This window comes from Arvicanthis niloticus, chromosome 6 (genome assembly GCF_011762505.2).
Source record: "Arvicanthis niloticus isolate mArvNil1 chromosome 6, mArvNil1.pat.X, whole genome shotgun sequence".
In the NCBI taxonomy this organism is placed as follows: Eukaryota; Metazoa; Chordata; class Mammalia; order Rodentia; family Muridae; genus Arvicanthis; species Arvicanthis niloticus.
The window spans coordinates 20,984,517-21,005,085 of NC_047663.1; the positions used below are offsets into that span (position 1 = coordinate 20,984,517).

At 47.2% G+C, this 20,569-nt stretch overlaps 1 protein-coding gene and 1 pseudogene across 1 annotated transcript; both read left to right on the forward strand.

Annotated features, from left to right (window-relative positions):
- The first annotated feature begins 503 nt into the window (after positions 1 to 503).
- Aarsd1 (alanyl-tRNA synthetase domain containing 1) lies at positions 504 to 9,956 on the forward strand. The gene is made up of 12 exons (XM_034504697.2): positions 504 to 645; positions 755 to 886; positions 2,828 to 2,987; positions 4,868 to 4,925; positions 5,450 to 5,606; positions 5,701 to 5,817; positions 6,009 to 6,139; positions 6,415 to 6,481; positions 6,727 to 6,818; positions 7,226 to 7,280; positions 8,084 to 8,178; positions 9,758 to 9,956. The coding sequence occupies exons 1-12, from the start codon at positions 607 to 609 to the stop codon at positions 9,891 to 9,893; spliced, it is 1,239 nt and encodes a 412-aa protein (XP_034360588.1). The 5' UTR covers positions 504 to 606; the 3' UTR covers positions 9,894 to 9,956.
- A 7,030-nt stretch (positions 9,957 to 16,986) lies between these two features.
- Positions 16,987 to 17,159, forward strand: LOC117712239 (U2 spliceosomal RNA; annotated as a pseudogene).
- The last annotated feature ends 3,410 nt before the right edge of the window (positions 17,160 to 20,569 follow it).

A 20,569-nucleotide genomic window follows, 5' to 3' on the forward strand; every position in this document is an offset into this window, starting at 1 on the left:
GTTATACAGTGAAACCCTGTCTCAAAAACAAAACGAAACTAAAACAACAAAAATCAAAAAACAAAACAAAAAACCCACCCCAAACATCCAAATTATCATAAACATAGGTTTCTGAGGTTTGTGAGTTAAATTTCTTTCCTTCAGTTTAAAAAAAGTTACATGATGAAATATTATAGGTATTGGCTTTATATATATATATATATATATGTATGTATATATATATATATACACACATACATATATATAACCAATAATATATATGTGTATATATACATATACATCATATACATATATACATATACATACATATATACATAATCTCCTCTTCGTTCCACCTCCGTGCAGCCAGGCCTCTGCAAGGCCCCAAGAGCTAGCTGAAGAACGTCTCGGTTCGAGCTGTGAATTTAGTTTTGTCGTCTTTCAGTCTCCTCTAAACGGTGACAAAACAACACAGAACACCTACACTTAGCAGTTTTAGTAAATTCGGACAAACCATACCCCTTCATACTGAGCGCGGTAACGCTTAAGAAAATTTGACCCATATCGCTCGCCGTCCGCCGCCCGGCTTTTCTGCGTGCGCCGGTCTCTCTGGCCTAGGAGACCGCGATGGCGTTCCTGTGTCAGCGCGACAGCTACGCACGGGAGGTGCGAACCGGTGGGCGAGGGTCCTGAGACCGAGGGTGCCATGGAGGGGTGGGGTGGTGCGGGTGGTCTCGGAGTAAGGGATAATGCTCGCACCCTTCTCTCTGCACAGTTCACCACCACCGTGGTCTCATGCCGTCCAGCCGAGCTACAGACGGACGCGAGCGGCGGCAAGAAAGAAGTGCTGAGCGGCTTCCAAGTGGTTCTGGAAGACACGCTGCTTTTCCCCGAAGGCGGGGGCCAGGTACTAGGAGCAGCCTGAGCCCGACCCCGTCCCAGGAAATCCCATATTCCAGTTCGCTCCTGCAGAAAAATGCGCTCGCCCTTTCTCAGCCTCAGTGTATCAGAGGGACGTTAGTTCATTGCATTATTCATTCAGCACATGCGTATGTAGAGAAGACACATGCAGTGTGTCATATTCCAACCCCTGGAGATAGGCTGAACAAGACAGTACCTCTGAATACATGTGGAGTGCTTATTACAAACAACCCCGTATGCCAGGTATAAGTAATCATAATGTCCCTAGAAATAGGATGGGTAAGGGAAAGAGTGGTGAAATGCTCTCCTTTTAGAGAACCTTCTGGACTACTGGGTAGTTGTCTGTGAAGGGAAGGGGTGAGCTAGTGCAGCTATTTAGTGGTTCTGGGGCAAGAGAAATATTTCAGGTGGACAGAATAGCAGTGCAGAGACCCTGAGATGGAAATAAATCAGCACCATGCATTTTACTGGGACCAAGATGCTACTCGGAGAGTTCAGAAGAGGGGCATTGAGTTTCAGAGTGGACCTTTCAGTGCTGAGGGAGAGCCTAAAGTGGGCGTTATGGGAGGGGTCTTACCAGACAGGTTGATAGCATAAACAAGGACAGTGAAGCTTGAAAGAATCGCTGAATCAACCTAGCTGTAAATAAAGCATTGTATGATAGGAGCTTGTGCGTGCTGACACAAGCTTGAGAACTTTGGAACGGTGATGGGTGCTAGTCCGGAGGGCCTTGGAGGATGTGCAGAGATATAGACTCCATTCAGGAGACTAGTGAGCTGTGAGGATCTAAGGCAAGGAAGAATTGGTTAGATCTGTGAGGGGGGAAAGCCCCAGGTTTTGCTTTTTATTTTTTATCAGTTCTTATTTTCCCACATCCCGCATCTGATCTGCTAAAGAGAACCCTTAACCCCCAAGTGTCTATAAAGTGCCTCTTCTTATTTTTATTATTTTTAAAATTGTATTTATTCATTTAATTTTTATTTGTGTGTGTGTGTGTGTGTGTGTGTGTGTGTGTGTGTTCTGGGTGTGTGAGTCAGAGGATTTGTGGGAGTCGATTTTCTCCTTCTACCCAGGTCCCAGGGATCCAGCTCAGGTCATTAGGTTTGGCAGCAAGTACCTTTAACCTGTGAGCCGCCCTTCTAGCCCTGAGCCTTTGCTATCAGACATTACTTCCTTCAGTCTTCTGATTCCCAGACTATCATAAGGTGTCTCTATTTTGAGTTTCTGTGGTGTGATCTATGTGTCTTCTTTACATGTTGTTGTTTGGATGGCTTGTAGCAGCTGGCACGTGATACTTTTCTCAATGATGAATGGATATTGTTGAATCTAATCCTGGTGTCAATGCTGAGGACTGAGTGGTTAAAGGCAGGAACACTCAGGCCACTTTAAACTGTTACAGGTAATCCATCCAAGTCAGTGGTTCTCAACCTTCCTAATGCTGCGGCCCTTTAATAGGGTTTCTCCTGTTCTGGTGCAGCCCAACCATAAAGTTATTTTGCTACCACTTCATAATGAAATTTTGCTGCTATGAATTGAGATGTAAATATCTGATATGCAGGATATCTGATATATGACCCCTGTGAAAAGGTCATACAACACCCAAGGGGTTGTGACCCACAGGTTGAGAACCACTAATTTAAGGTGCCAACAGTAAGGATTAAGATCTTTTGAGTTTTACCAAAATCTTCAGTGCTATACGTATTTCCTTTTGTTTTAATGCTGCTATTCTGCCCTAATATTAATATATATATATATATTTGTTCAAAGTGAGGCCAGAGAATCCCGTCATGGAATTAAGTGGGTCCACCTCACTTGAAGTTGTCCCCTAGGAAGCTCAGATTCTGGGCCTGTCTCTCTGAGAGCTTCCCTTAGAGGCTTTTCTCATTTAGGTAGGGTGAGCCCAGGGTTGATTCCTTCTTTCCCCCAGCCTGATGACCGTGGTACCATCAATGACATCTCTGTGCTGAGGGTGACCCGTCGTGGGGCCCAGGCTGATCACTTCACCCAGACACCTCTGTCCCCTGGGAGTCAAGTCCAGGTCCGGGTGGACTGGGAGCGGAGGTTTGACCACATGCAGCAGCATTCAGGTAAGGGCTACAGGACGGGGATATCCAGGAAGACGGCTGTGGATAGCCATGTCACAGTGACTGAGCTGGGTTCAGTTCCCTGGGGACCACATCCTTAGAACCAGCTTTGATCCAGGAAGTGTGCAATGAACATTGTGAAAACAACATGAACATTAAAGTTCTAGAAGAACTATAGGCCTTTTTTTCTCCTTTTTAATTTTTTAAAATTTAATTTAACAGGGAAAGGGGGTTTGCTCATGCCATATTATGCCTGTGGAAGCCAGAGAACAACTTGTGGGGATCAGTTCTCTCCTTCAGCCATATGGGTCCTGAGGGTTGATCTTAGGTTATCAGACAAATCCTTAATCACTAAGCTATCTCACCAGCCCTTTCTTGGTTTTGGGGGGACAGTGTTTTCCTATGTAGCCTTGGTTGGCCCAAAACTCAATATGTAAATCAGGCTGACCTCCTGCCTCCTGAATATTGGATTATAAGCATATTATGTCTACCCAGTTACTGCTGGTTAGTAGTCTCACTTGATGTCTCTATCTTGATGTCTTGTAGGTTTTCAAATTCATAATACCCCAAAATGAAGTGGAAAGGTCACTGTCTTCTCCTGACTTGCTTTAATATCCTGCTGGTCTTCAGCATCTCCCCAGTCACCCACAGCGTCTCCCCAGTCACCCACAGCGTCTCCCCAGTCACCCACAGCGTCTCCTCAGTCACTCATAGCGTCTCCTCAGTCACTCATAGCATCTCCTCAGTTTCTTGGGTCATTCATGCAGCATCTCCTCAGCCACTCAGATCATTCCAGATGCCTCACGGGTGACAGTGAGTCAGTCACCAAATGTATCCATTTATCCTCAATTATCTTTCTACTTCAGCCCTCCGCAGTAGTCCCAGTCCCAGGCCTGTGGACCTCTGGCTGGTTCCCTCACGTTCAATCTTGCTCCTTGTTCCTCTGTGCCTATACAACAGCCCAAACAGCCTTCCCCCCCCCCCCCCCCCCACACACACACATTAAGGACTAAATCTAGGGCCTCATGCTATAGAGCAATCCTTTTATTTCCTTGCCCTGCTGGAGATGGAACCCAGGGCCTTGCCTGTGGTAGCTGAGCCCTGTGTCACAGAGCAGCCTCAACAATCCTCAAAAAAAAGAAGAAAATGAGATCACCTCACTCCCTTGCTCTTCAAAGTCTTCCTGTAGTTCTTGTGTGTAAAGCTATTCTCCTTACCAAGGCCTACAGACCTGCTGTGGCTGCTCGTGTATATGTTCTGATCTCCTCAGGACCCCCACAGCTAGCTGTCTGCACCCCCACTGCACCTATCTTTTTGAACAGACTGCTGGTATCACACCTGTTTCCTCCTTAAGGCTTTAACGGTTCTTTACTTAATTCTTCCTCTCCCTTCTGTCCTCTTCCCCCTTGTCAATCAGGAGTGCAGGTGCACCTTGGAAGTCGAGCTCTGAATTCTACATATGGTGGGCATTCAGTAAATATTTGTCAGATGAATGAATGCCACATGCCAGAACTCTAACTCAGACCCTGCTTCTGAGGAGAGACTGCCTTGGCAAATTATTGTGAAGTAGCATTGTAAAGCTACAGGGAAAATTCTCAAACTGATCTATCTGTCTGTCTGTCTGTCTGTCTGTCTATCTATCTATCTATCTATCTATCTATCTATCTATCTATCTCCTGCCCCAACCCCCACCCCTTCCTCAGTGCTGGGAATTGACTTAGGACTGTATACTTACTAGGCAAGCACTCTGTCACTGAGACAGACTTCCAGCCCTTATGGTTTTCAGTAAAAATGCCTGTCCAGCCTTCGGTGAGTTTCTGAGATGATGTCATGGGATGTATGGCTGGGCTTCTCACTTTGCTCCTGTTCTACTCTTGGCTCAGGGCAACATCTCATCACCGCTGTTGCTGACCTCCTCTTCGGGCTGAAGACAACGTCATGGTGAGTGGAGACACGTGGTGTGATGGGTCCCAGTGCCGGGTTAGGACAGGAAAGGACAGTGTTCAAGGTGCCTGTCTTCTCTTGAAGATTGGATCATGGATGCTCTTGTGTCACTTAGGAGAAACATAAGATAGGCATCTGCCTTTGATTGGGAAGAAAATAGAGTTTAGAGCCCAGTCCTGTTCTTTATACTTCCTTTGTAAAATGGGAATGCCAACCTCTACCTGTGAGAGAGTCTGATAAAATCATTTATATGCTTTTTTTAAATGATTCTTTCTGAACAGCCCAGGCTGGCTTTGTAGTTTGAGGTTGGCCTTGAATTCACAGCAGTTAGCCTCCTGAGTGTGGCCCCCACCCCTTTTGTTATAGGAACCTGAACTCACTTTGTATTTGCAGGTGACCTTAAAGTCCAGCCCTCCTTCTATCTCCCAAGCATTAGGATTCCGGGCATGCACATTCAGGCTTAGTGTGAGCATGAATCACAAACTCCCAGCATGCTGTGCCTGTGCTTCTTTTTCTGGCAGGGAATTAGGGAAATTCCGGAGTGTGATTGAGTTGGACAGCCCTTCTGTGACTGCTGAGCAGGTAGCTGCCATCGAGCAGAGTGTCAATCAGAAAATCCGAGACCGGCTGCCTGTGAGTGTTCGGGAGCTGAGCCTGGATGACCCTGAGGTGGAGCAGGTGAGGAGAGAGCTGGTACCAGTTTCCACATAGTGGCTCTCCAAAGGCTCCTCATCGAATTTCAGACAGCCCCATTACGGTCCCTCTGTTCCAGGTGAGGGGCCGGGGTTTGCCTGACGATCATGCTGGGCCCATTCGAGTTGTTACCATCGAGGGTGTTGATTCTAACATGTGCTGTGGGACGCACGTGAGCAATCTCAGCGACCTTCAGGTAATCGAGGAAGGGCTATGGAGTGTTTGAGGACAGGGTGTTGGGGAGCAGGGCTGGGGGTGGTAGGTGAGTCTCTTAAGTTTCTCCTTTGTTACTTCAGAGCTAAAGAGGGGGTCTAGTCTCTGTTGCCTTTATGTCCTAAAACCCACTGTGGTGTGTGTGTGTCTATGTGTGTTACCTCCTTGGTGTAGGTCATTAAGCTTCTGGGCACTGAGAAAGGGAAAAAGAACAAAAGCAATCTGATATTTCTGGCTGGGAACCGGGTACTGAAGTGGATGGAGCGAAGTCATGGAAGTGAAAAGGCCCTGACCTCACTGCTTAAGTATGCCCCGCCCCTGCCCTGCCCCCTGCTCCCTAGGCCTGCACCCCAGGGGCATTGCATTTACACCTGGAAAGACCAAGGGACCTGCTCAGGACTGCAGCTCAAGTCCCCACAGAATGCTTTAGTCCTGTATTCTATCTCCCAGTTGCTTAAGGGCCTCCTCGAATGTTCACATCTTGAGGAAGGTATCCCAGCAAGGAGGGTATCATTGATTTCTGTCCCCAGCTGCGGAAGGGCCTGGGCAATTGGTGTCTCCATTAACTGTTGTCTTACAGGTGTGGAGCAGAGGATCATGTGGAAGCAGTGAGAAAGCTGCAGAATGCCACCAAGCTCCTGCAGAAGGTGACTGGTCTGTGAGAGTGAAGAGGGCCTGGGCCCTGCCTGAGCCATGTGTGACTGGTCTGTGGGGGTGAAGAGGGCCTGGGCCCTGCCTTAGCCATGTGTGACCAGTCTGTGGAGGTGAAGAGGGCCTGGGCCCTGCCTGAGCCACGTGTGGATTTTCAAGAGGGTTGGAGGGCAATGCAGGAGGAGAGATGGTGGTGCCCTCTTCTCTTTTCCACATGTCTGAGTTCTCATATCCATTTCAGAACAACCTGAACCTCCTTAGAGACCTGGCTGTGCACACTGCCCACAGCCTCAGGAACAGCCCAGCCTGGGGAAGTGTGGTCACACTACACAGGTGAGAAATGAGAGGCCCAGGTCTTAGCCTCTCCCCACAGTGCCGGGCACAGTGGGATGTGGGTTGCTAAGTGGTTGGTTTACTAGTGAGCAGACCCCAGGAAGGGTGCTCCTGACTTCCTGAGTTTGATAGTAACATCTTCACTGTAACTATGGAGGTTTCATTAGCTCCTTTTCTGGCATTCCTTACCACCTATCAGATCTGTCAGGATCTTGGGGATCCATGGGTATAAGCTGATGAGGCTGAGGGCATCTTCTCCATGCTAAGGGCCCTGGGACTTTGTGCACTCAAACAGGAAACAATGAGAACTGTGTGGTGTACACCTGCCTCAAGAGGAGGAACCCGGCCTCTTATGGTGTCACAGCACCACTTCATCCTGGGTCTCATGTCTGTGTCCTTTGTCGTAGGAAAGAGGGCGATTCTGAATTCATGAATATCATTGCCAATGAGATTGGGTCAGAGGTAAGAGGAATGTTAGAATCCTCCTCCGTTATGTAGGGGCCCTGGGAGGTATGAATGAGGGAGTTAGAAGAATTGAGAACATTTTATTCAGATTGTTTTCCAAGCAGGAGCAGAGAACAATCTCTGCTGTTAAGAAAGCTTGAAAGGCACGTGCATCCATGTGCTGAGAGAATGTCAGGTTGTGAGCACCTCTGAGGGTCTCCCTGCCTTTCTTGATCCTAATAGTCCAGCATAGGAAGTGGCCGGGTTTCTTCTGCCCTTACTTAAACCCTTTACAGAATGCCTCCGGGGCTCAAGCCTCAGGTCTCTTTGTAGTTCCTCTCTTTACACAGCACTGAATCTCACAGAGCCCTGTTCTAGCTGAGAGACGTGTGTCTTCAGCATTTGTAATTTGCAGTGATTAATACTGGAGGTGGAACATATTACTTAAATAAGAAAGTGAGCGGCTTCAAGGCCAGGCCGCAGAGCCGGCTTAGAGGTATTCAGATAGCCAAGGAGCAGAGTGGCCAGCAGAAAGAAGTGGTTTGGCAGTGTAGGCAGTGGCAGACAGGGTTGTGTGGTTTGGCATAGACAGGACAGGATGGTGGAAGTAAGATGGTGAAAGGTATCTTTTACCCAGTATGGTCAGTGGCTTTCTGCATCCTCCTGGCCATTCTTAGAAGCTTGGCGGCCCAGCATGCCAGAGTGGAAGGCTGCGACATCACCATCAGTGACATCTCTATGGCTAATACGACTGTCTGTTCTTGACACGGGTCTTAGGGGAGTGGACCCCATGTGTGCTCATCTCCTGTCTTACCTTCTAGGAGACCCTCCTATTCTTAACTGTGGGGGATGAGAAAGGTGCTGGGCTCTTCTTACTGGCAGGCCCAGCAGAGGCTGTGGAGACCCTGGGGCCCAGGTAATGTGAGTGGCTCCTGGGAGGTGGGAAGTTGTGTACTTTGGCATACTGATGCAGCCTGGTGGTGCTTAGCAGGGTATCACGTCTGTGATGTCCTTGGTTCGCAGAGGCATGTGAGGCAGGTCAAGCAGATGTGGTCTGACACAGGCACGCCTAGTTTGACAGATGAGGGACCTTTATCATGCACTTGAGGTCTCACAGGTAAAGGCGGAAGGAGACGAAAGCACGGGGCTTTTGCTTTTCTTTCTTTCTTTCTTTCTTTCTTTCTTTCTTTCTTTCTTTCTTTTAAACAAAATTTGATGCTAAGCAGCAGTTCTCAACCTTCCTAATGCTGTGACCTTTAATGCCCTTCCTCATATGGTGACCCCCAGCCATAATTATTTTGTTGCTACTTCATAACTATAATTTTACTATTAGTTTAAATATCCAACAAGCAGGATGTCTGATATGTGACCCCTGTGGAAGGCTCATTCATCCTCCGAAGGGGTGGTGACCACAGGTTGAGAACCAGAGTCCTAAAGCTAGGTCTTATCTGACACTGTTCCTGGGGAACCGGGAACAAATGTTTCCTCACCCAATTGGGATCCAAAACCAGACCAAAGTACAGATGCAGTGAGGCCACATTTGGGTTTACTGAGGTTACTTATAGCAGCAAAAATGACTCAAAGATAGCTGTGTCATCAAAGCCCAGCCCATGGGTGACAGCTCCCAAAGCTGAGAAACTGGACTCACTGCGTGAAGAATGCACATGTGGTATTGTGCCCTTGCCTGAGTTCAGCTGCTATCCCTGAGCTCTGAGTCCTGCAGAGCCCATCTGCTCCCCCTTTCCAGTTCTGGCTCTGTGCAGTACTCTCTCCTCCTCTCCTCTCCCCTCCCCTCCTCTCCCCTCCCCTCCTCTCCCCTCCTCTCCTCCCCTCCCCTCCCCTCCTCTCCTCCCCTCCCCTCCCCTCCCCTCCCCTACCCTACCCTTCCCTCCCCTCCCTTCCCTTCCCCTCTCCTCTCCCTTTCCTCTCCCTCTCTTCTCCCCTCCCCTTCCCTCCCCTCCCTTCCCTTCCCCTCTCCTCTCCCTTTCCTCTCCCTCTCTTCTCCCCTCCCCTTCCTTCCCCTCCCCTCCTCTCCTCCTCTCCTCTCCCCTCCCCTCCCCTCCCCTCTCCTATCCCTTTCCTCTCCCTCTCCTCTCCCTCTCCCCTCCCCTCCCCTCCTCTCCCCCTCCCCTCCCCTCCTCTCCTCTCCTCTTTTCTTTTGAGAGAGGGATTCTCTGTGTAGCCCTGGCTGTCTTGGAACTCCCTGTGTAGACCAGGCTGGCCTGAAACTCAAAGATCTGCCTCCCAAGTACTGGGATCAAGGGCGTGGACCACCATGCCTGGTTTATTTTCTTGTTTTAGCTACATTCAGAGGTATATGACTCCTGTTCTTTTGGGCACTAGAATTTTCAGTTATCGTTGGCTCTCTGGAGTATGTGTTCCTTGGAAACATCAAAGGCAAACATAGTTATTTATAATGGAGACTCCTAAGAGGCAGCCTCAGGTGGCCTGTGGCTGGTTTGGCACCATCTCTGTAACCATCTCCCGTTCTCTAGGGTGGCTGAAGTCTTGGAAGGCAAAGGAGCAGGGAAGAAAGGCCGCTTCCAGGGCAAGGCCACCAAGATGAGCCGACGGGCAGAGGTGCAGGCGCTTCTGCAGGACTATGTCAGCACACAGAGTGCTGAGGAGTGAGGGCCAGGATGTCATCCCTGTGACCGCAACAATCTCTCGGACAGTAAAATATCGTGACTCAAACATGATTGTGTACTGCCATTTATGTTAGTGTGCATAATCTGCAGTGTGTTCCAGTGTGCTGAAGCGATTAGCACCTGTGTGAATGGTTTCTAACTTGGCCCCATTAGGTGTAACCTCCATGAGTGGGCATTAAGTCAATGAAAGGCACTGATCTAGGTCCTTTCTAAAGCTTCATGCCGTGGTATACATAGCTGCTTATGGCTAGTGCAAGACTTGACCCAAGGCTTAGCCTCATCCAAACCTCCTTGCTTTATTTTGTCTTCTTTTTTTGAGACAGTCTTGCTGAGTGCTGAGACTATGGGCATAGGCTACCAGGTTTCAGACCTCGGTTTTATGGTGTGCGTGTGTGTACGTACTTGTGTGAACATGTGTGTACATGTATGAACACATGTTTGGAGACAACAGCAGTTGTCCTTAAGGTACCATCCTGTTACTGGTCTTCGGCTTCTTTGTGGGTTCTTCTTTCTTGTGCCCTTCTCCACCCCTCTTCTTCCACTTTTTGAAGCCCTTAACACTAGGTAGGAGAGAAAAAAGGGTAGACAGGAAAGAAAAGAGATCCTGAATAGAAAGTCAGAGGTTGGAAAGACGGCAGTGTCATTGTTAGACTACTTCCTGCTGACTAGGAGATGAGTTCCTATGGCAAGTTTAATCTTTGCAGTCAGGATATCTAGTTTTTTCTTGTTCCTCCTTTGTGTGTGACTACTTAATCAACCACGACTAACAAAAAGTGATCACCTGCCTCTCGGGGCTCTGAAGAGTTGAATTTCAAATGGCACACAATTGCAGAAACTATCTGCAGCTGGTAAGTTCATGCCACTGCTAGAGCGTGAGGCAAATCATAGCCAGCTGCTGCAAACCAGACCCATAGCTCACACTTGGGGTTAAAACCGAAACATATGCTTATAGTTTTTTTTTGTTTTTTTTTTTTAAAGGTTTTTTGAGACAAGGTTTCTCTGTGTAGCCCTGGCTGTCCTGGAACTCACTCTGTAGTCCAGGCTGGCCTTGAACTCAGAAATCCGCCTGCCTCTGCCTCCCAAGTGCTGGGATTAAAGGTGCGCCACCACTGCACAGCTTTTTATAGTATTTTTGTGGTTTATTTTTATTTTATTTTTTTATTTTTAAAAAGATTTTATTTTATGTATACAAGTGAAGTGCTCTATCTGCATGTACACCTAGCATCAGATTCCATTGCAGATGGTCATGAGCCACCATGCTGGGAATTGAGCTCAGGACCTCAGGAAGGACAGCCAATGCTCTTAACTGCTGAGCCATCCAGCCCTATTTCTGTGGTGGGTTTTTTGTTTGTTTGTTTTTGTTTTGTTTTGTTTTGTTTTTTTGAGACAGGGGACAGGGTTTCTCTGTGTAGCCCTGATTATCCTGGAACTCACTATGTAGACCAGGCTGGCCACAAAGTCACCATGCCAAGCCTGATTTTTTAACATGGGTTCTCAGAATCATGTTAAGTCCTCGTGACTTCAAGACAACAACTTTGTCAACAACTATCTCCCCAGTTCTTCAGACCTCTTTGTGTATGACATGTGTTTGAGTGCAGGTACACATGTATGTTATATGTGCAGTGCCCATGTATATGTTGTGTGTGTGTGTCTGTCTGTCCTGTCTCTGCCTCTCATCTCACCATAGAAGTGTTGGGATTACAGATGCATGCTGTGTGTCCTGCCTGTTTATAATTTTTGTTTTGAAACAGAGTTTCTCTGTGTAGCCTTGGCTGTCTTGGAACTCACTGTGTAGACCAGGCTGGCCTTGAACTCACAGAGATCCACTTGCCTCTGTCTTCTGAGGGGATTAAAGACAAGAACCACCACCACCTGGCATGCTTTTTTTGGTTTATTTTTGTCTTTCTTTGGTTGGTTGGTTGGTTTACAATGTCTAAAATAAATAAAATATATGTATTTCTTTTGTCTGTGTGTGCCAAGTCTGTGGATGGCACAGAACAACTTGTGTGAATCAGTTCACTCTACCATGTGTGTTCTGGGGACTTAACTTAGGTTGACAATCTTGGAGGCCAGTGCCTTTACGTGCAGAGCCATCTTGCTAACCCCAACCTGGCTTTTTATGTGGGATCTGGGGGTCTGAAGTCAGATCATTTGGCTTACAGCAAGCACTTTTACCTAGTGAGCCAGCTCAGCCCCCTGGACCTCTAAACAGGGCACCAATTACATTCATGAGTGTCCTGCCCACATCACATAATCATATCCTAAAGGCTTCTTTAGCCCCTGTGTACCTCACTAGGGAGCTAGGATGTGAGGACACAGCACTGAGACCATTGAAGGAGTAATAAGACAATGGTAGACTAGCCATTGCTCAGCATCACTCAGGTCGGCTCTGTTCACTCGGAGCATAAATGGTTTATTCAAACTTGGGCTCACTTCAGAACAGGTCATAAACCTACCTTGCTGGGCAAATGTGGCTGGCTGGCTTACTGCTGAGGCATTCCCTGGCCTCGTTTCTTGACCTGAACTTGGGGACATCAGCATAGTGTCCTAAGAGAGAAGGAACTTTCTGAAATAACTCAATTAGGAAGAGACATAAACACTGGGACAAATTACGTGAAAACAGAAATTAGTTGTGTAGAACAGGATAAATAAGCAGTGTGAACTGACGTCATCGCTCAAGTCTGTCAGGGGTTCCGAATCCAATGCCTGGGTCAAGAACTGTGTTCAGGAAGGGCGTGGCTCCCTGATGAGGTTCACCAAAAAGCACAACAGAACTGACTGATCTGTTGGAGAAGAATCTTAGAGGGGCCTGGGAGATGGCTCAGCAGTTAGTGCTTGCTGCTCTTCTGGAGACTTTGGGTTTGGTTTCCAACACCCATACTGCGTAGTTCACAATCGCCCGTAACTTCAACTTCAGGGGATCTGATGCCCTGTTCTTGCCTCCTCAGACACATGCACACATGTAGCAGACAGATATAAATAAAACGTCACATTTTTATAATGTGTTGGAGAAGTGGTGGTTCTAGACGACCCAGATTCAATTCCCAGCACCCACATGTCAGCTCTGTAGTAACCAGCTATAACTATAGGAGTTATGGTTATGGTGCTAGGGAATCCTCTTGGCTTCTTTGATCACCAGGCACATTATGCGCAGACACACATCCAGACAAGACACCCATATAAATAAAAATGTAGAAGGGGAGCTGAAGAGGTGGCTCGATAGTTAAAGGCACTGACTGCTCCTCCCCGAGTTCAATTCCCAGCATCCACATGGCAGCTCATAACTGTAACTCTGGTTCTAGGGGATCTGAACCCTCACATGGATATACAGGCAAAACACCAATGCATATACAACATTTTTAAAAATTATTTTAGGCGGGACAGTGGTGGCGCACACCTTTAATCCCAGCACTTTGGAAGCAGAGGCAGGTGGATTTCTGAGTTTGAGGCCAGCCTGGTCTACAGAGTGAGTTTCAGGACAGACAGAGATACACAGAGAAACCCTGTCTTGAAAAAAAAAACAAACAAAAAATTATTTTAAAAACTTAAAAGGGGCCAGCCTGGTCTACAGAGTGAGTTCCAGGACAGCCAGGGCTACACAGAGAAACCCTGTCTTGAAAAAACAAAAAAAAAAACAAAAAAACAAAAAACTTAAAAGGAATTAGTTATATTTACATACAGAGATCATACTTTGTTCTGCAAAGCTATGGTGCTGTGGTACAACTGTCTCCTTGGAGTGTGAAAAATGGAAGACGGTCCCCAGAGCAGGAGGCAGACAGTCAGAAATGTCCCTTGTCCCCACCTCACCCTTGGTTCCTGGGTGGAAAGCCATGAGTCCACCACACTATGCCAGAATGCCTGTTGTTGTTTTTTTCCCCCCCCTCAGTGAGACCTTAAATAAACTCTGGGGCCCTGTCTGGCACTGATGGGAAAGCAGACCCTGATGAGAAAAACTCTTGGAGAAAGTGCCTGTGTTTTCTATTCCTGAACCTGAGTCAACTCTGACTAAGGTGTCCTCAGCAGAGGGCAGCCTAGCTGTTCAGGGGGAGTGACAGAGGAATTCCCTTTTTCACTTAGGAAATTATTACACCTTCTGTGCAGTGTCAGCCAGCAGGACACCAGGCTTTGCATGCACTCTGAGAGGCAAAAGCAGGTCTTCCCTGATAGTCTTGGGCTATTCTCAGAGCTGAAGAAGCTCTCCCAGGGAAAGCTTGTCTGCTGAAGCCTTTCTTAAGGTCCTTGTATGCAGCTGAGGCCTAATGGGAAATATCCTTGTATCCCTCTTCTTCTTCTTCTTCTTTTTTTTTTTTTTTTGAGACAGGGTTTCTCTGTGTAGTCCTGGCTATCCTGGAACTCACTCTGTAGACCAGGCTGGCCTCGAACTCAGAGAACCTCCTGCTTCCGCCTTGTGAGTGCTGCCATCAAAGGTGTGAGCCACCACAGGCCAGCTTCCTGGTTTTCTTAAAATGCCAGCTTCAGGATATGTGAAGTCCTGACTCTCAAACTGAAAAACAAACACACAGAAACCCCATCAACCTCAAATCTAAGTGAGGTAGATGGAGGACCTCAAATCTAAGGTGGAGGGCGGACACTGGGTAGATGTTGGTCAAAGAACAGTCAAAGGATAGAAATTTACAAAGCTGGTGTTGTGACACATGCCTGTAATTGCCAACATTCATGACAGCAAAGTAGGGGGATTGCCTTGAGTTAGAAGCTTCCCTGGCCTATATAAACAAGACCTGTTCTCAAGAAAAAGGGGGATGGTATGAGGAGATAGCTCAGTACAGTACTTGCCACACACCCACATAAATATTAGGAGGCAGAGACAGGAGATTCTCTGGAGCTCAATGGCCAGTCAGCCTAGCCCAATCAGTGAGCTCCAGGTTCAGTGAGACACCTCACCTTAGTAAATAAGGTGGCGGAGATCAATAGAGGAAGATGGAGGACATTAGCCGCCAGGCTCCTCCAAAATGTATATGCAAGGGCACTCAAACACACACTAGAACTTGTACCCACACATGAATGTGTACATGCACACTCTAATTTTGTTTATTTTTAAGACAGGCTCATTCTATGTAGTCTGGATTCCTGGAGCTCATTATTCAGGCCAGGCTGGCCTCAGAAGTGTCTGCCTCCCAAATGCTGGGATTAAAGGTGGGGTTAAAGGTATGAGTCCCCAAGCTCAGCAGTATTTCTTTTTTAGGGAGGCAGAATAAAGAGTTCAACAGTGCCTCATGGGGTGGGGCGAGGGGAGAGGAGTGCACTGGGGACCAATCCTAGAGCTTCACACTTGCTAGCCAAGGGCTTTCCACTGAGCCACACTGTCAACACTGCTGGATTCTTAAGATTTGCAGAGAGAATAGATAGTAAATGTTGTCAGCACAGACATAGTGTGCAAGTTGGCTCATATAAACAGTAGCTCACTGAGACATTCTACAGTGTGCACACATTTCAGAATATCAAGGTTTGTGGTAAATACATGTAATATTTTGCCAATTAAAATAAATAAAGCCAAGGTTGAGTCTCAAAAAAAAAATAATAATAATAACCAACACGCCTGTGGACAGAACAAGCCTTTTTTCCTTTTACAGCAAGGCAACTTGTATTCTTGCTGTTGTGGTTGACTTGTGTCTATAACCACTGAGCCCAGGGAACATTTGATTATTTGCTTAGATGTTTATCGAGAGCTCAGCCTGTGCTGAGTGTGTCCTAAGATCCTGAGATCACACGTAATACAGCTGTGGACCCTGTTCTTCAGGCAGTTGTATTTGGGGAAAAGAAAGGTGATACAAAAAGAAGAAAGAAAATAAACCACAAAAAAAGAAGGAAAGGAAGGAAGGAACAGGAGGCAGGAAGACAGGGAGGGAGGGGAGGAGGGAGGGAGGAGAGGAAGGGAGGTAAGAAGAGAGAGGGCAGTGGTGGCGCACACCCGCACCTTTAATCCCAGCCCTTGGGAGGCAGAGGCTGGCGGATTTCTGAGTTCAAGTCCAGCCTGGTCTACAGAGTGAGTTCCAGGACAGCCAGGGCTACACAGAGAAACCCTGTCTTGAAAAACAAAAACAACAAAACAAAAAAGAAGAGAGAGAAGGGGCATCTTGAATCCTGGTTGGGTTTTTATTGTTGTAATCAATAAGAAAAAGCAACTTGGAAAGGAAAGGGTTCCTTTGGCTTACACTTCCATATTGCTACTCATCACTGAAGAAAGTCAGCAGTCTAGCAGGTGGTGTGGCGTTTGCCTTTAGACCCAGTACTTAGAAGGCAGAGGCAGGCAGATTTCTGAGTTCAAGGCCAGCCTGGTCTACAGAGTGAGTTCCAGGACAGCCAGGGCTACACAGAGAAGCCCTGTCTCGAAAAACCACACACACACACACACACACACACAAAACCAGAACCCAGGACCACCAGTCAAGGAATGGTACCATTCACAATGGGCTGCTTCCCAAATCAATCATTAATTAAGACAGTGACTTACAACTGGACCTTGTGGAGACATTTTCTCAATAGAGGTTCCTTCCTTTCAGATAACTCTAGTTTGTGTGTCAAGTTGACATAAGAGCAGCCAACACAGAGGGAGTGAATGCACTAAAGTCTGTGGGGTCAAAAAAGAAAAAGAATCGGGCTGGAAGGATGACTCAGTGGTTAAGACCATGAACTGCTCTTCCAGAGGTCCTGAGTTCAATTCCCCGTAACTACATAGTGGCTCACAACCATCTGTAATGGGATCAGATGCCCTCTTCTGAAGACAACAACAGTGTACTCATATACATAAAGTAGATAAATAATTCTTAAAAGAAAGAAAGAAAAAGAATCTCCAGGAAGAGAGAGAGAGAGAGAGAGAGAGAGAGAAGCTCATCTATTAAGAACACTTTGTTGCTCTTGCAGGGGGCTTGGGTTTGGTTCTCAGCATTCACAAGGTCGTTTACGACCATCTGTAACTTCTGTTCCAGGGGATCCAGTGTCCTCTTCTAATCTCCATGGGCACTGGAACACACACATGGTACCCATACATTTATACAGATAAAATAAACACTCATACACAAATAAAATGGGTCTATAATAATTTTTTTAGGAAAATAATTGCTTCTCGGCCTTTTGGCTAAGATCAAGTGTAGTATCTGTTCTTATCAGTTTAATATCTGATACATCCTCTATCTGAGGACAATATATTAAATGGATTTTTGGAACTAGGATCCATCCACTCCACGCATCGACCTGGTATTGCAGTACCTCCAGGAATGGTGCACCCTGTTGGGGATTTTGGAATAAAATAAAAAAGGAAAACAGAAAGAACAGGGAAGTAGAGAATATTATTAAGGAGAAGTGGGCAGGGAAGAATTGTGGGTGCATCAAGATGCCTGAAGGAGTTTGGTCTCCTGGTTTCCAGCATTCTGACCACTAGTGCTGAAGAGACTAAACTATGTACGCAGGCTGGCTGGTTTCTCTTCCAGCAAGATGACCACCTGGAGCCCTTCCTTTAAACTCTCCAGTTGCAAACATGTTGCCTCAAAGTTGCTCAGAGCCTAGAAGAAACTGGGTCGTCCATGACCCTTCAAATGTGGCAGCTGTAAGAAGGTAAATAAGGCTGGCTTGAGGCTGCTGCTGCCTCTCCCCTCTTCTCTCTCCTCCCCTCCCCTATCCTCCTCTCCCTTCTCATCTCATATTTTCAGACAATGCCTCACTCGGTAAGCCAGTCAGCCCTCTAAGCTGAGATCCTCCTGCCTCTGCTTCCCCAGCAGAGGGCTACAGTATGCACCACAATGCCTATCTGGGCTGTTTCTTCTGACTCTGTGAAGCTGTTCTCTTTCCTCATTCATAGATGGGTAAACCTTTGTAAGCCAGGGACAGTGGTCATCCTCTGTGAGTCCAGAGCTCAAGAGACTGAGACAGGATAATTACCTAAACTTAGGAGTCCAAGACCAGCTTGGCTAACATAGTGAGACCTGGCTCAAAGCAAAACAAATTTTGAGGGTGTGACATTTGCTTAGTGTTGGAGTGTGTGATTAGGATGAGCAGAGCACTGGGCTTCCTGTCTCCACTGAAGCAGTCAGTCAAACAAACCAAAACCAGACACAAAACACACCCATTTAACCTTCATAAAACCCCTGTAGGGTAGGCCCTGTTGTTATCCATTTTTCACAGGGGAGGGTACTGAGAGAGAATGAGCTTGCCTGAGCATGTGTCTGCTCCCTCTCCCTACCTCCCCAGACCCCTCCCCCTTTTCTTTCTGAGTCAGGATATCCCATATTTACCCTAGACTGGTCTGGAACTCTCAGTGATCCCCCTGCCTCCATCTCCCTCGTGCTGAGACTGCAGGCTTGTACCCGCATGCTGTGAGGCACATCTCTAAGCAGCAGCCTGGTTCCTAAGTCCTTCACCGAGCCACTGGGTCGTCTGACTGCTCAGTAAGGTACCTTGCAGAAACACAAGCTACCTGGCTCGTATCTTTCCTATCCCATAAAGCACCATCACTTCCTCCAGGGCAAATAAATAACTTGGGGGGGGGGCCTTGAGGCTTTTGGGCAATTCTGTCAGGAAAAATAACTCCACCATTGAGCCATAGATGTGAAACCTTTCAGTGTAATGTTGCCATGAGGTCTCTCATTCAGGGCAGGCACACACAGTGCTGTTACCTGAGAAGCCAGGTGACTAAACCAGCTTAGTCAGTCAACAGGTTCTCCAGGGCAGGAGTGAGGATTAAAAAGAAAAAAGACAATTAGACAGTACTGTAGCATGACCCCAGCCAGTTCTAAGGCTGAGGCGATTTATATTTTCCCAATCTGCTTTTATACCATTTTAATTACATTCAAATAATAAGGTCAGTTCTAGTTTAAGAAACAAGCAAGACAATAAACACGAATAGTCAAGGAACAAGCAAGGCAATAAACAAAGTCCCGTGATCACTGTTTCTAAGGGATTATCAGGATGACCAAGATATCTGAGTCTACCACTTCCCTGTCCTAGCCCAAAGTCACATCCTTGTTTGAAGCCTACTTCTTTGTTCTAACCTAAAATCAGAGTTCTGCCTGAGCTACTTCCTGGTCCTGTCCCAGTGCCAAGTTTCTGCCAAGCGCCCCCCCCCCCCAAAGCTCTTCACAGCCAGGGTTTCTTATGCCCTGTCTTTGCACATAAGGAGGCCTAAGGAGAATGTCAAGTGTCCTCTTCCTCTACCCCTCTCCACGTCATTCCCGTGAGACACTCCTCTGTCTCTCCCTGAACTGGGAGCTCACTCTCTAACTTAGGTCAAGTCTCAGTAAACTCGAGGTCCACCTGTCTCCACCTCCCATTGCTGGGGAAACAGGCATGCACAGCCATGTACAGCTGTTTTACAGGGGTGTTAGGGTCTCAGGTGCCCTCCTGGGCTCCATGAATTGATTTTTTAAAAAGACTACACTGTGGCTCTCTTCAGACACATAAGAGGGCATCAGATTCCATTACAGATGGTTTGAGCCACCATGTGGTTGCTGGGAATTGAACTTAGGACCTCTGGAAGAGCAGTCAGTGCTCCTAACTGCTGAGCCATCTCTCTAGCTCCCTAGGAATTTATGGGGCTCTAAAGATAAGCCTGCAGTTCCCTATACCTCTTCCTGAGTCTGTTCTTCTTCCTTGTTTCTGTAACCCTGGTTAACAGATAGTGTTAAGTGAGTCTAACACTTCACTTCTGATGCCTTTGCTGTGGTTCTCTTCAAGGTTTCTACTCCAGTCAGAAAGTCTGAAAAGCCATCCTCGTGGCAAAGTTCAGGCCTCTGGCTTCCTTTGCCTCCTCGTTGTCCATGTTGTGATCCAAGGGAGTGAGGTCATTTGGAGTTTGGTAGAAAGTTTTGCAGTTTCTTCTGCCTTTACAGCTTCTTGCCCAGATCAGGATCGGTCGGTAATGTCAGTCCCAGTAACCCATCCCTTGTGATAGATAGAACAGTAGGGGGCGCTGTGAGCCCGTGCTTGCCGACTCCTCTGGCCGACACAGAGAAGATCTAGGGACGTAACTCAGTTTGGTACACAGCCTGGCTGATGAAGCTGGCCTGGACCCCATCTCCAAATTAATTAATAAACTAATTAAACAAAGGAAATAACAAGGATAAAAGAGCCCTTGTCCAATTAGGCAGGCATGGTTTCCTGGTTCCTAGGATGTGGAACATAAAGAGAGTTCCAGAACACAAGCAGGTAAACAAGGACTGACTTGTAGCCTTCTGGAAAATGATTTTCCTCCCTCCCTTCTCCCTCCTCTCTCTCTCTCTGAGTGTGTATGTGCACATATGCATATATGTTCCTGCGTGTGCTGCTACACGTGTGTAGCTCTTTATGCAAACACTTCATGGACTGAACAGTCTCCCAGCCTCCCTCCCTCCCTCTCTCCCTCCCTTCCTCTTTCAGTGGGAACCTCGCTATATTGCTCAGCCTGGCCTTGACTTCCTGGACTCCGCTGGCCTGCTGCCTGGACAACCCGAATAGCCAGGGCTCCAGATGTGTGTTGCTTAGCGTGGCACCATCATTTCTATTTTTAAAGAGTTCCAGACTTTCCCCAACCTTTATTTTTGGTGCCTGGGCTTCAGTGACACTGAGTTCAGGAGCTGCCACGTGGTCACCCTGCTGCTGCATGAATATTTTATGCCTTTGCTCCTTCACCAGCATCATCTAGGGAGCTCAGAGGCCCCAAATGGTGCC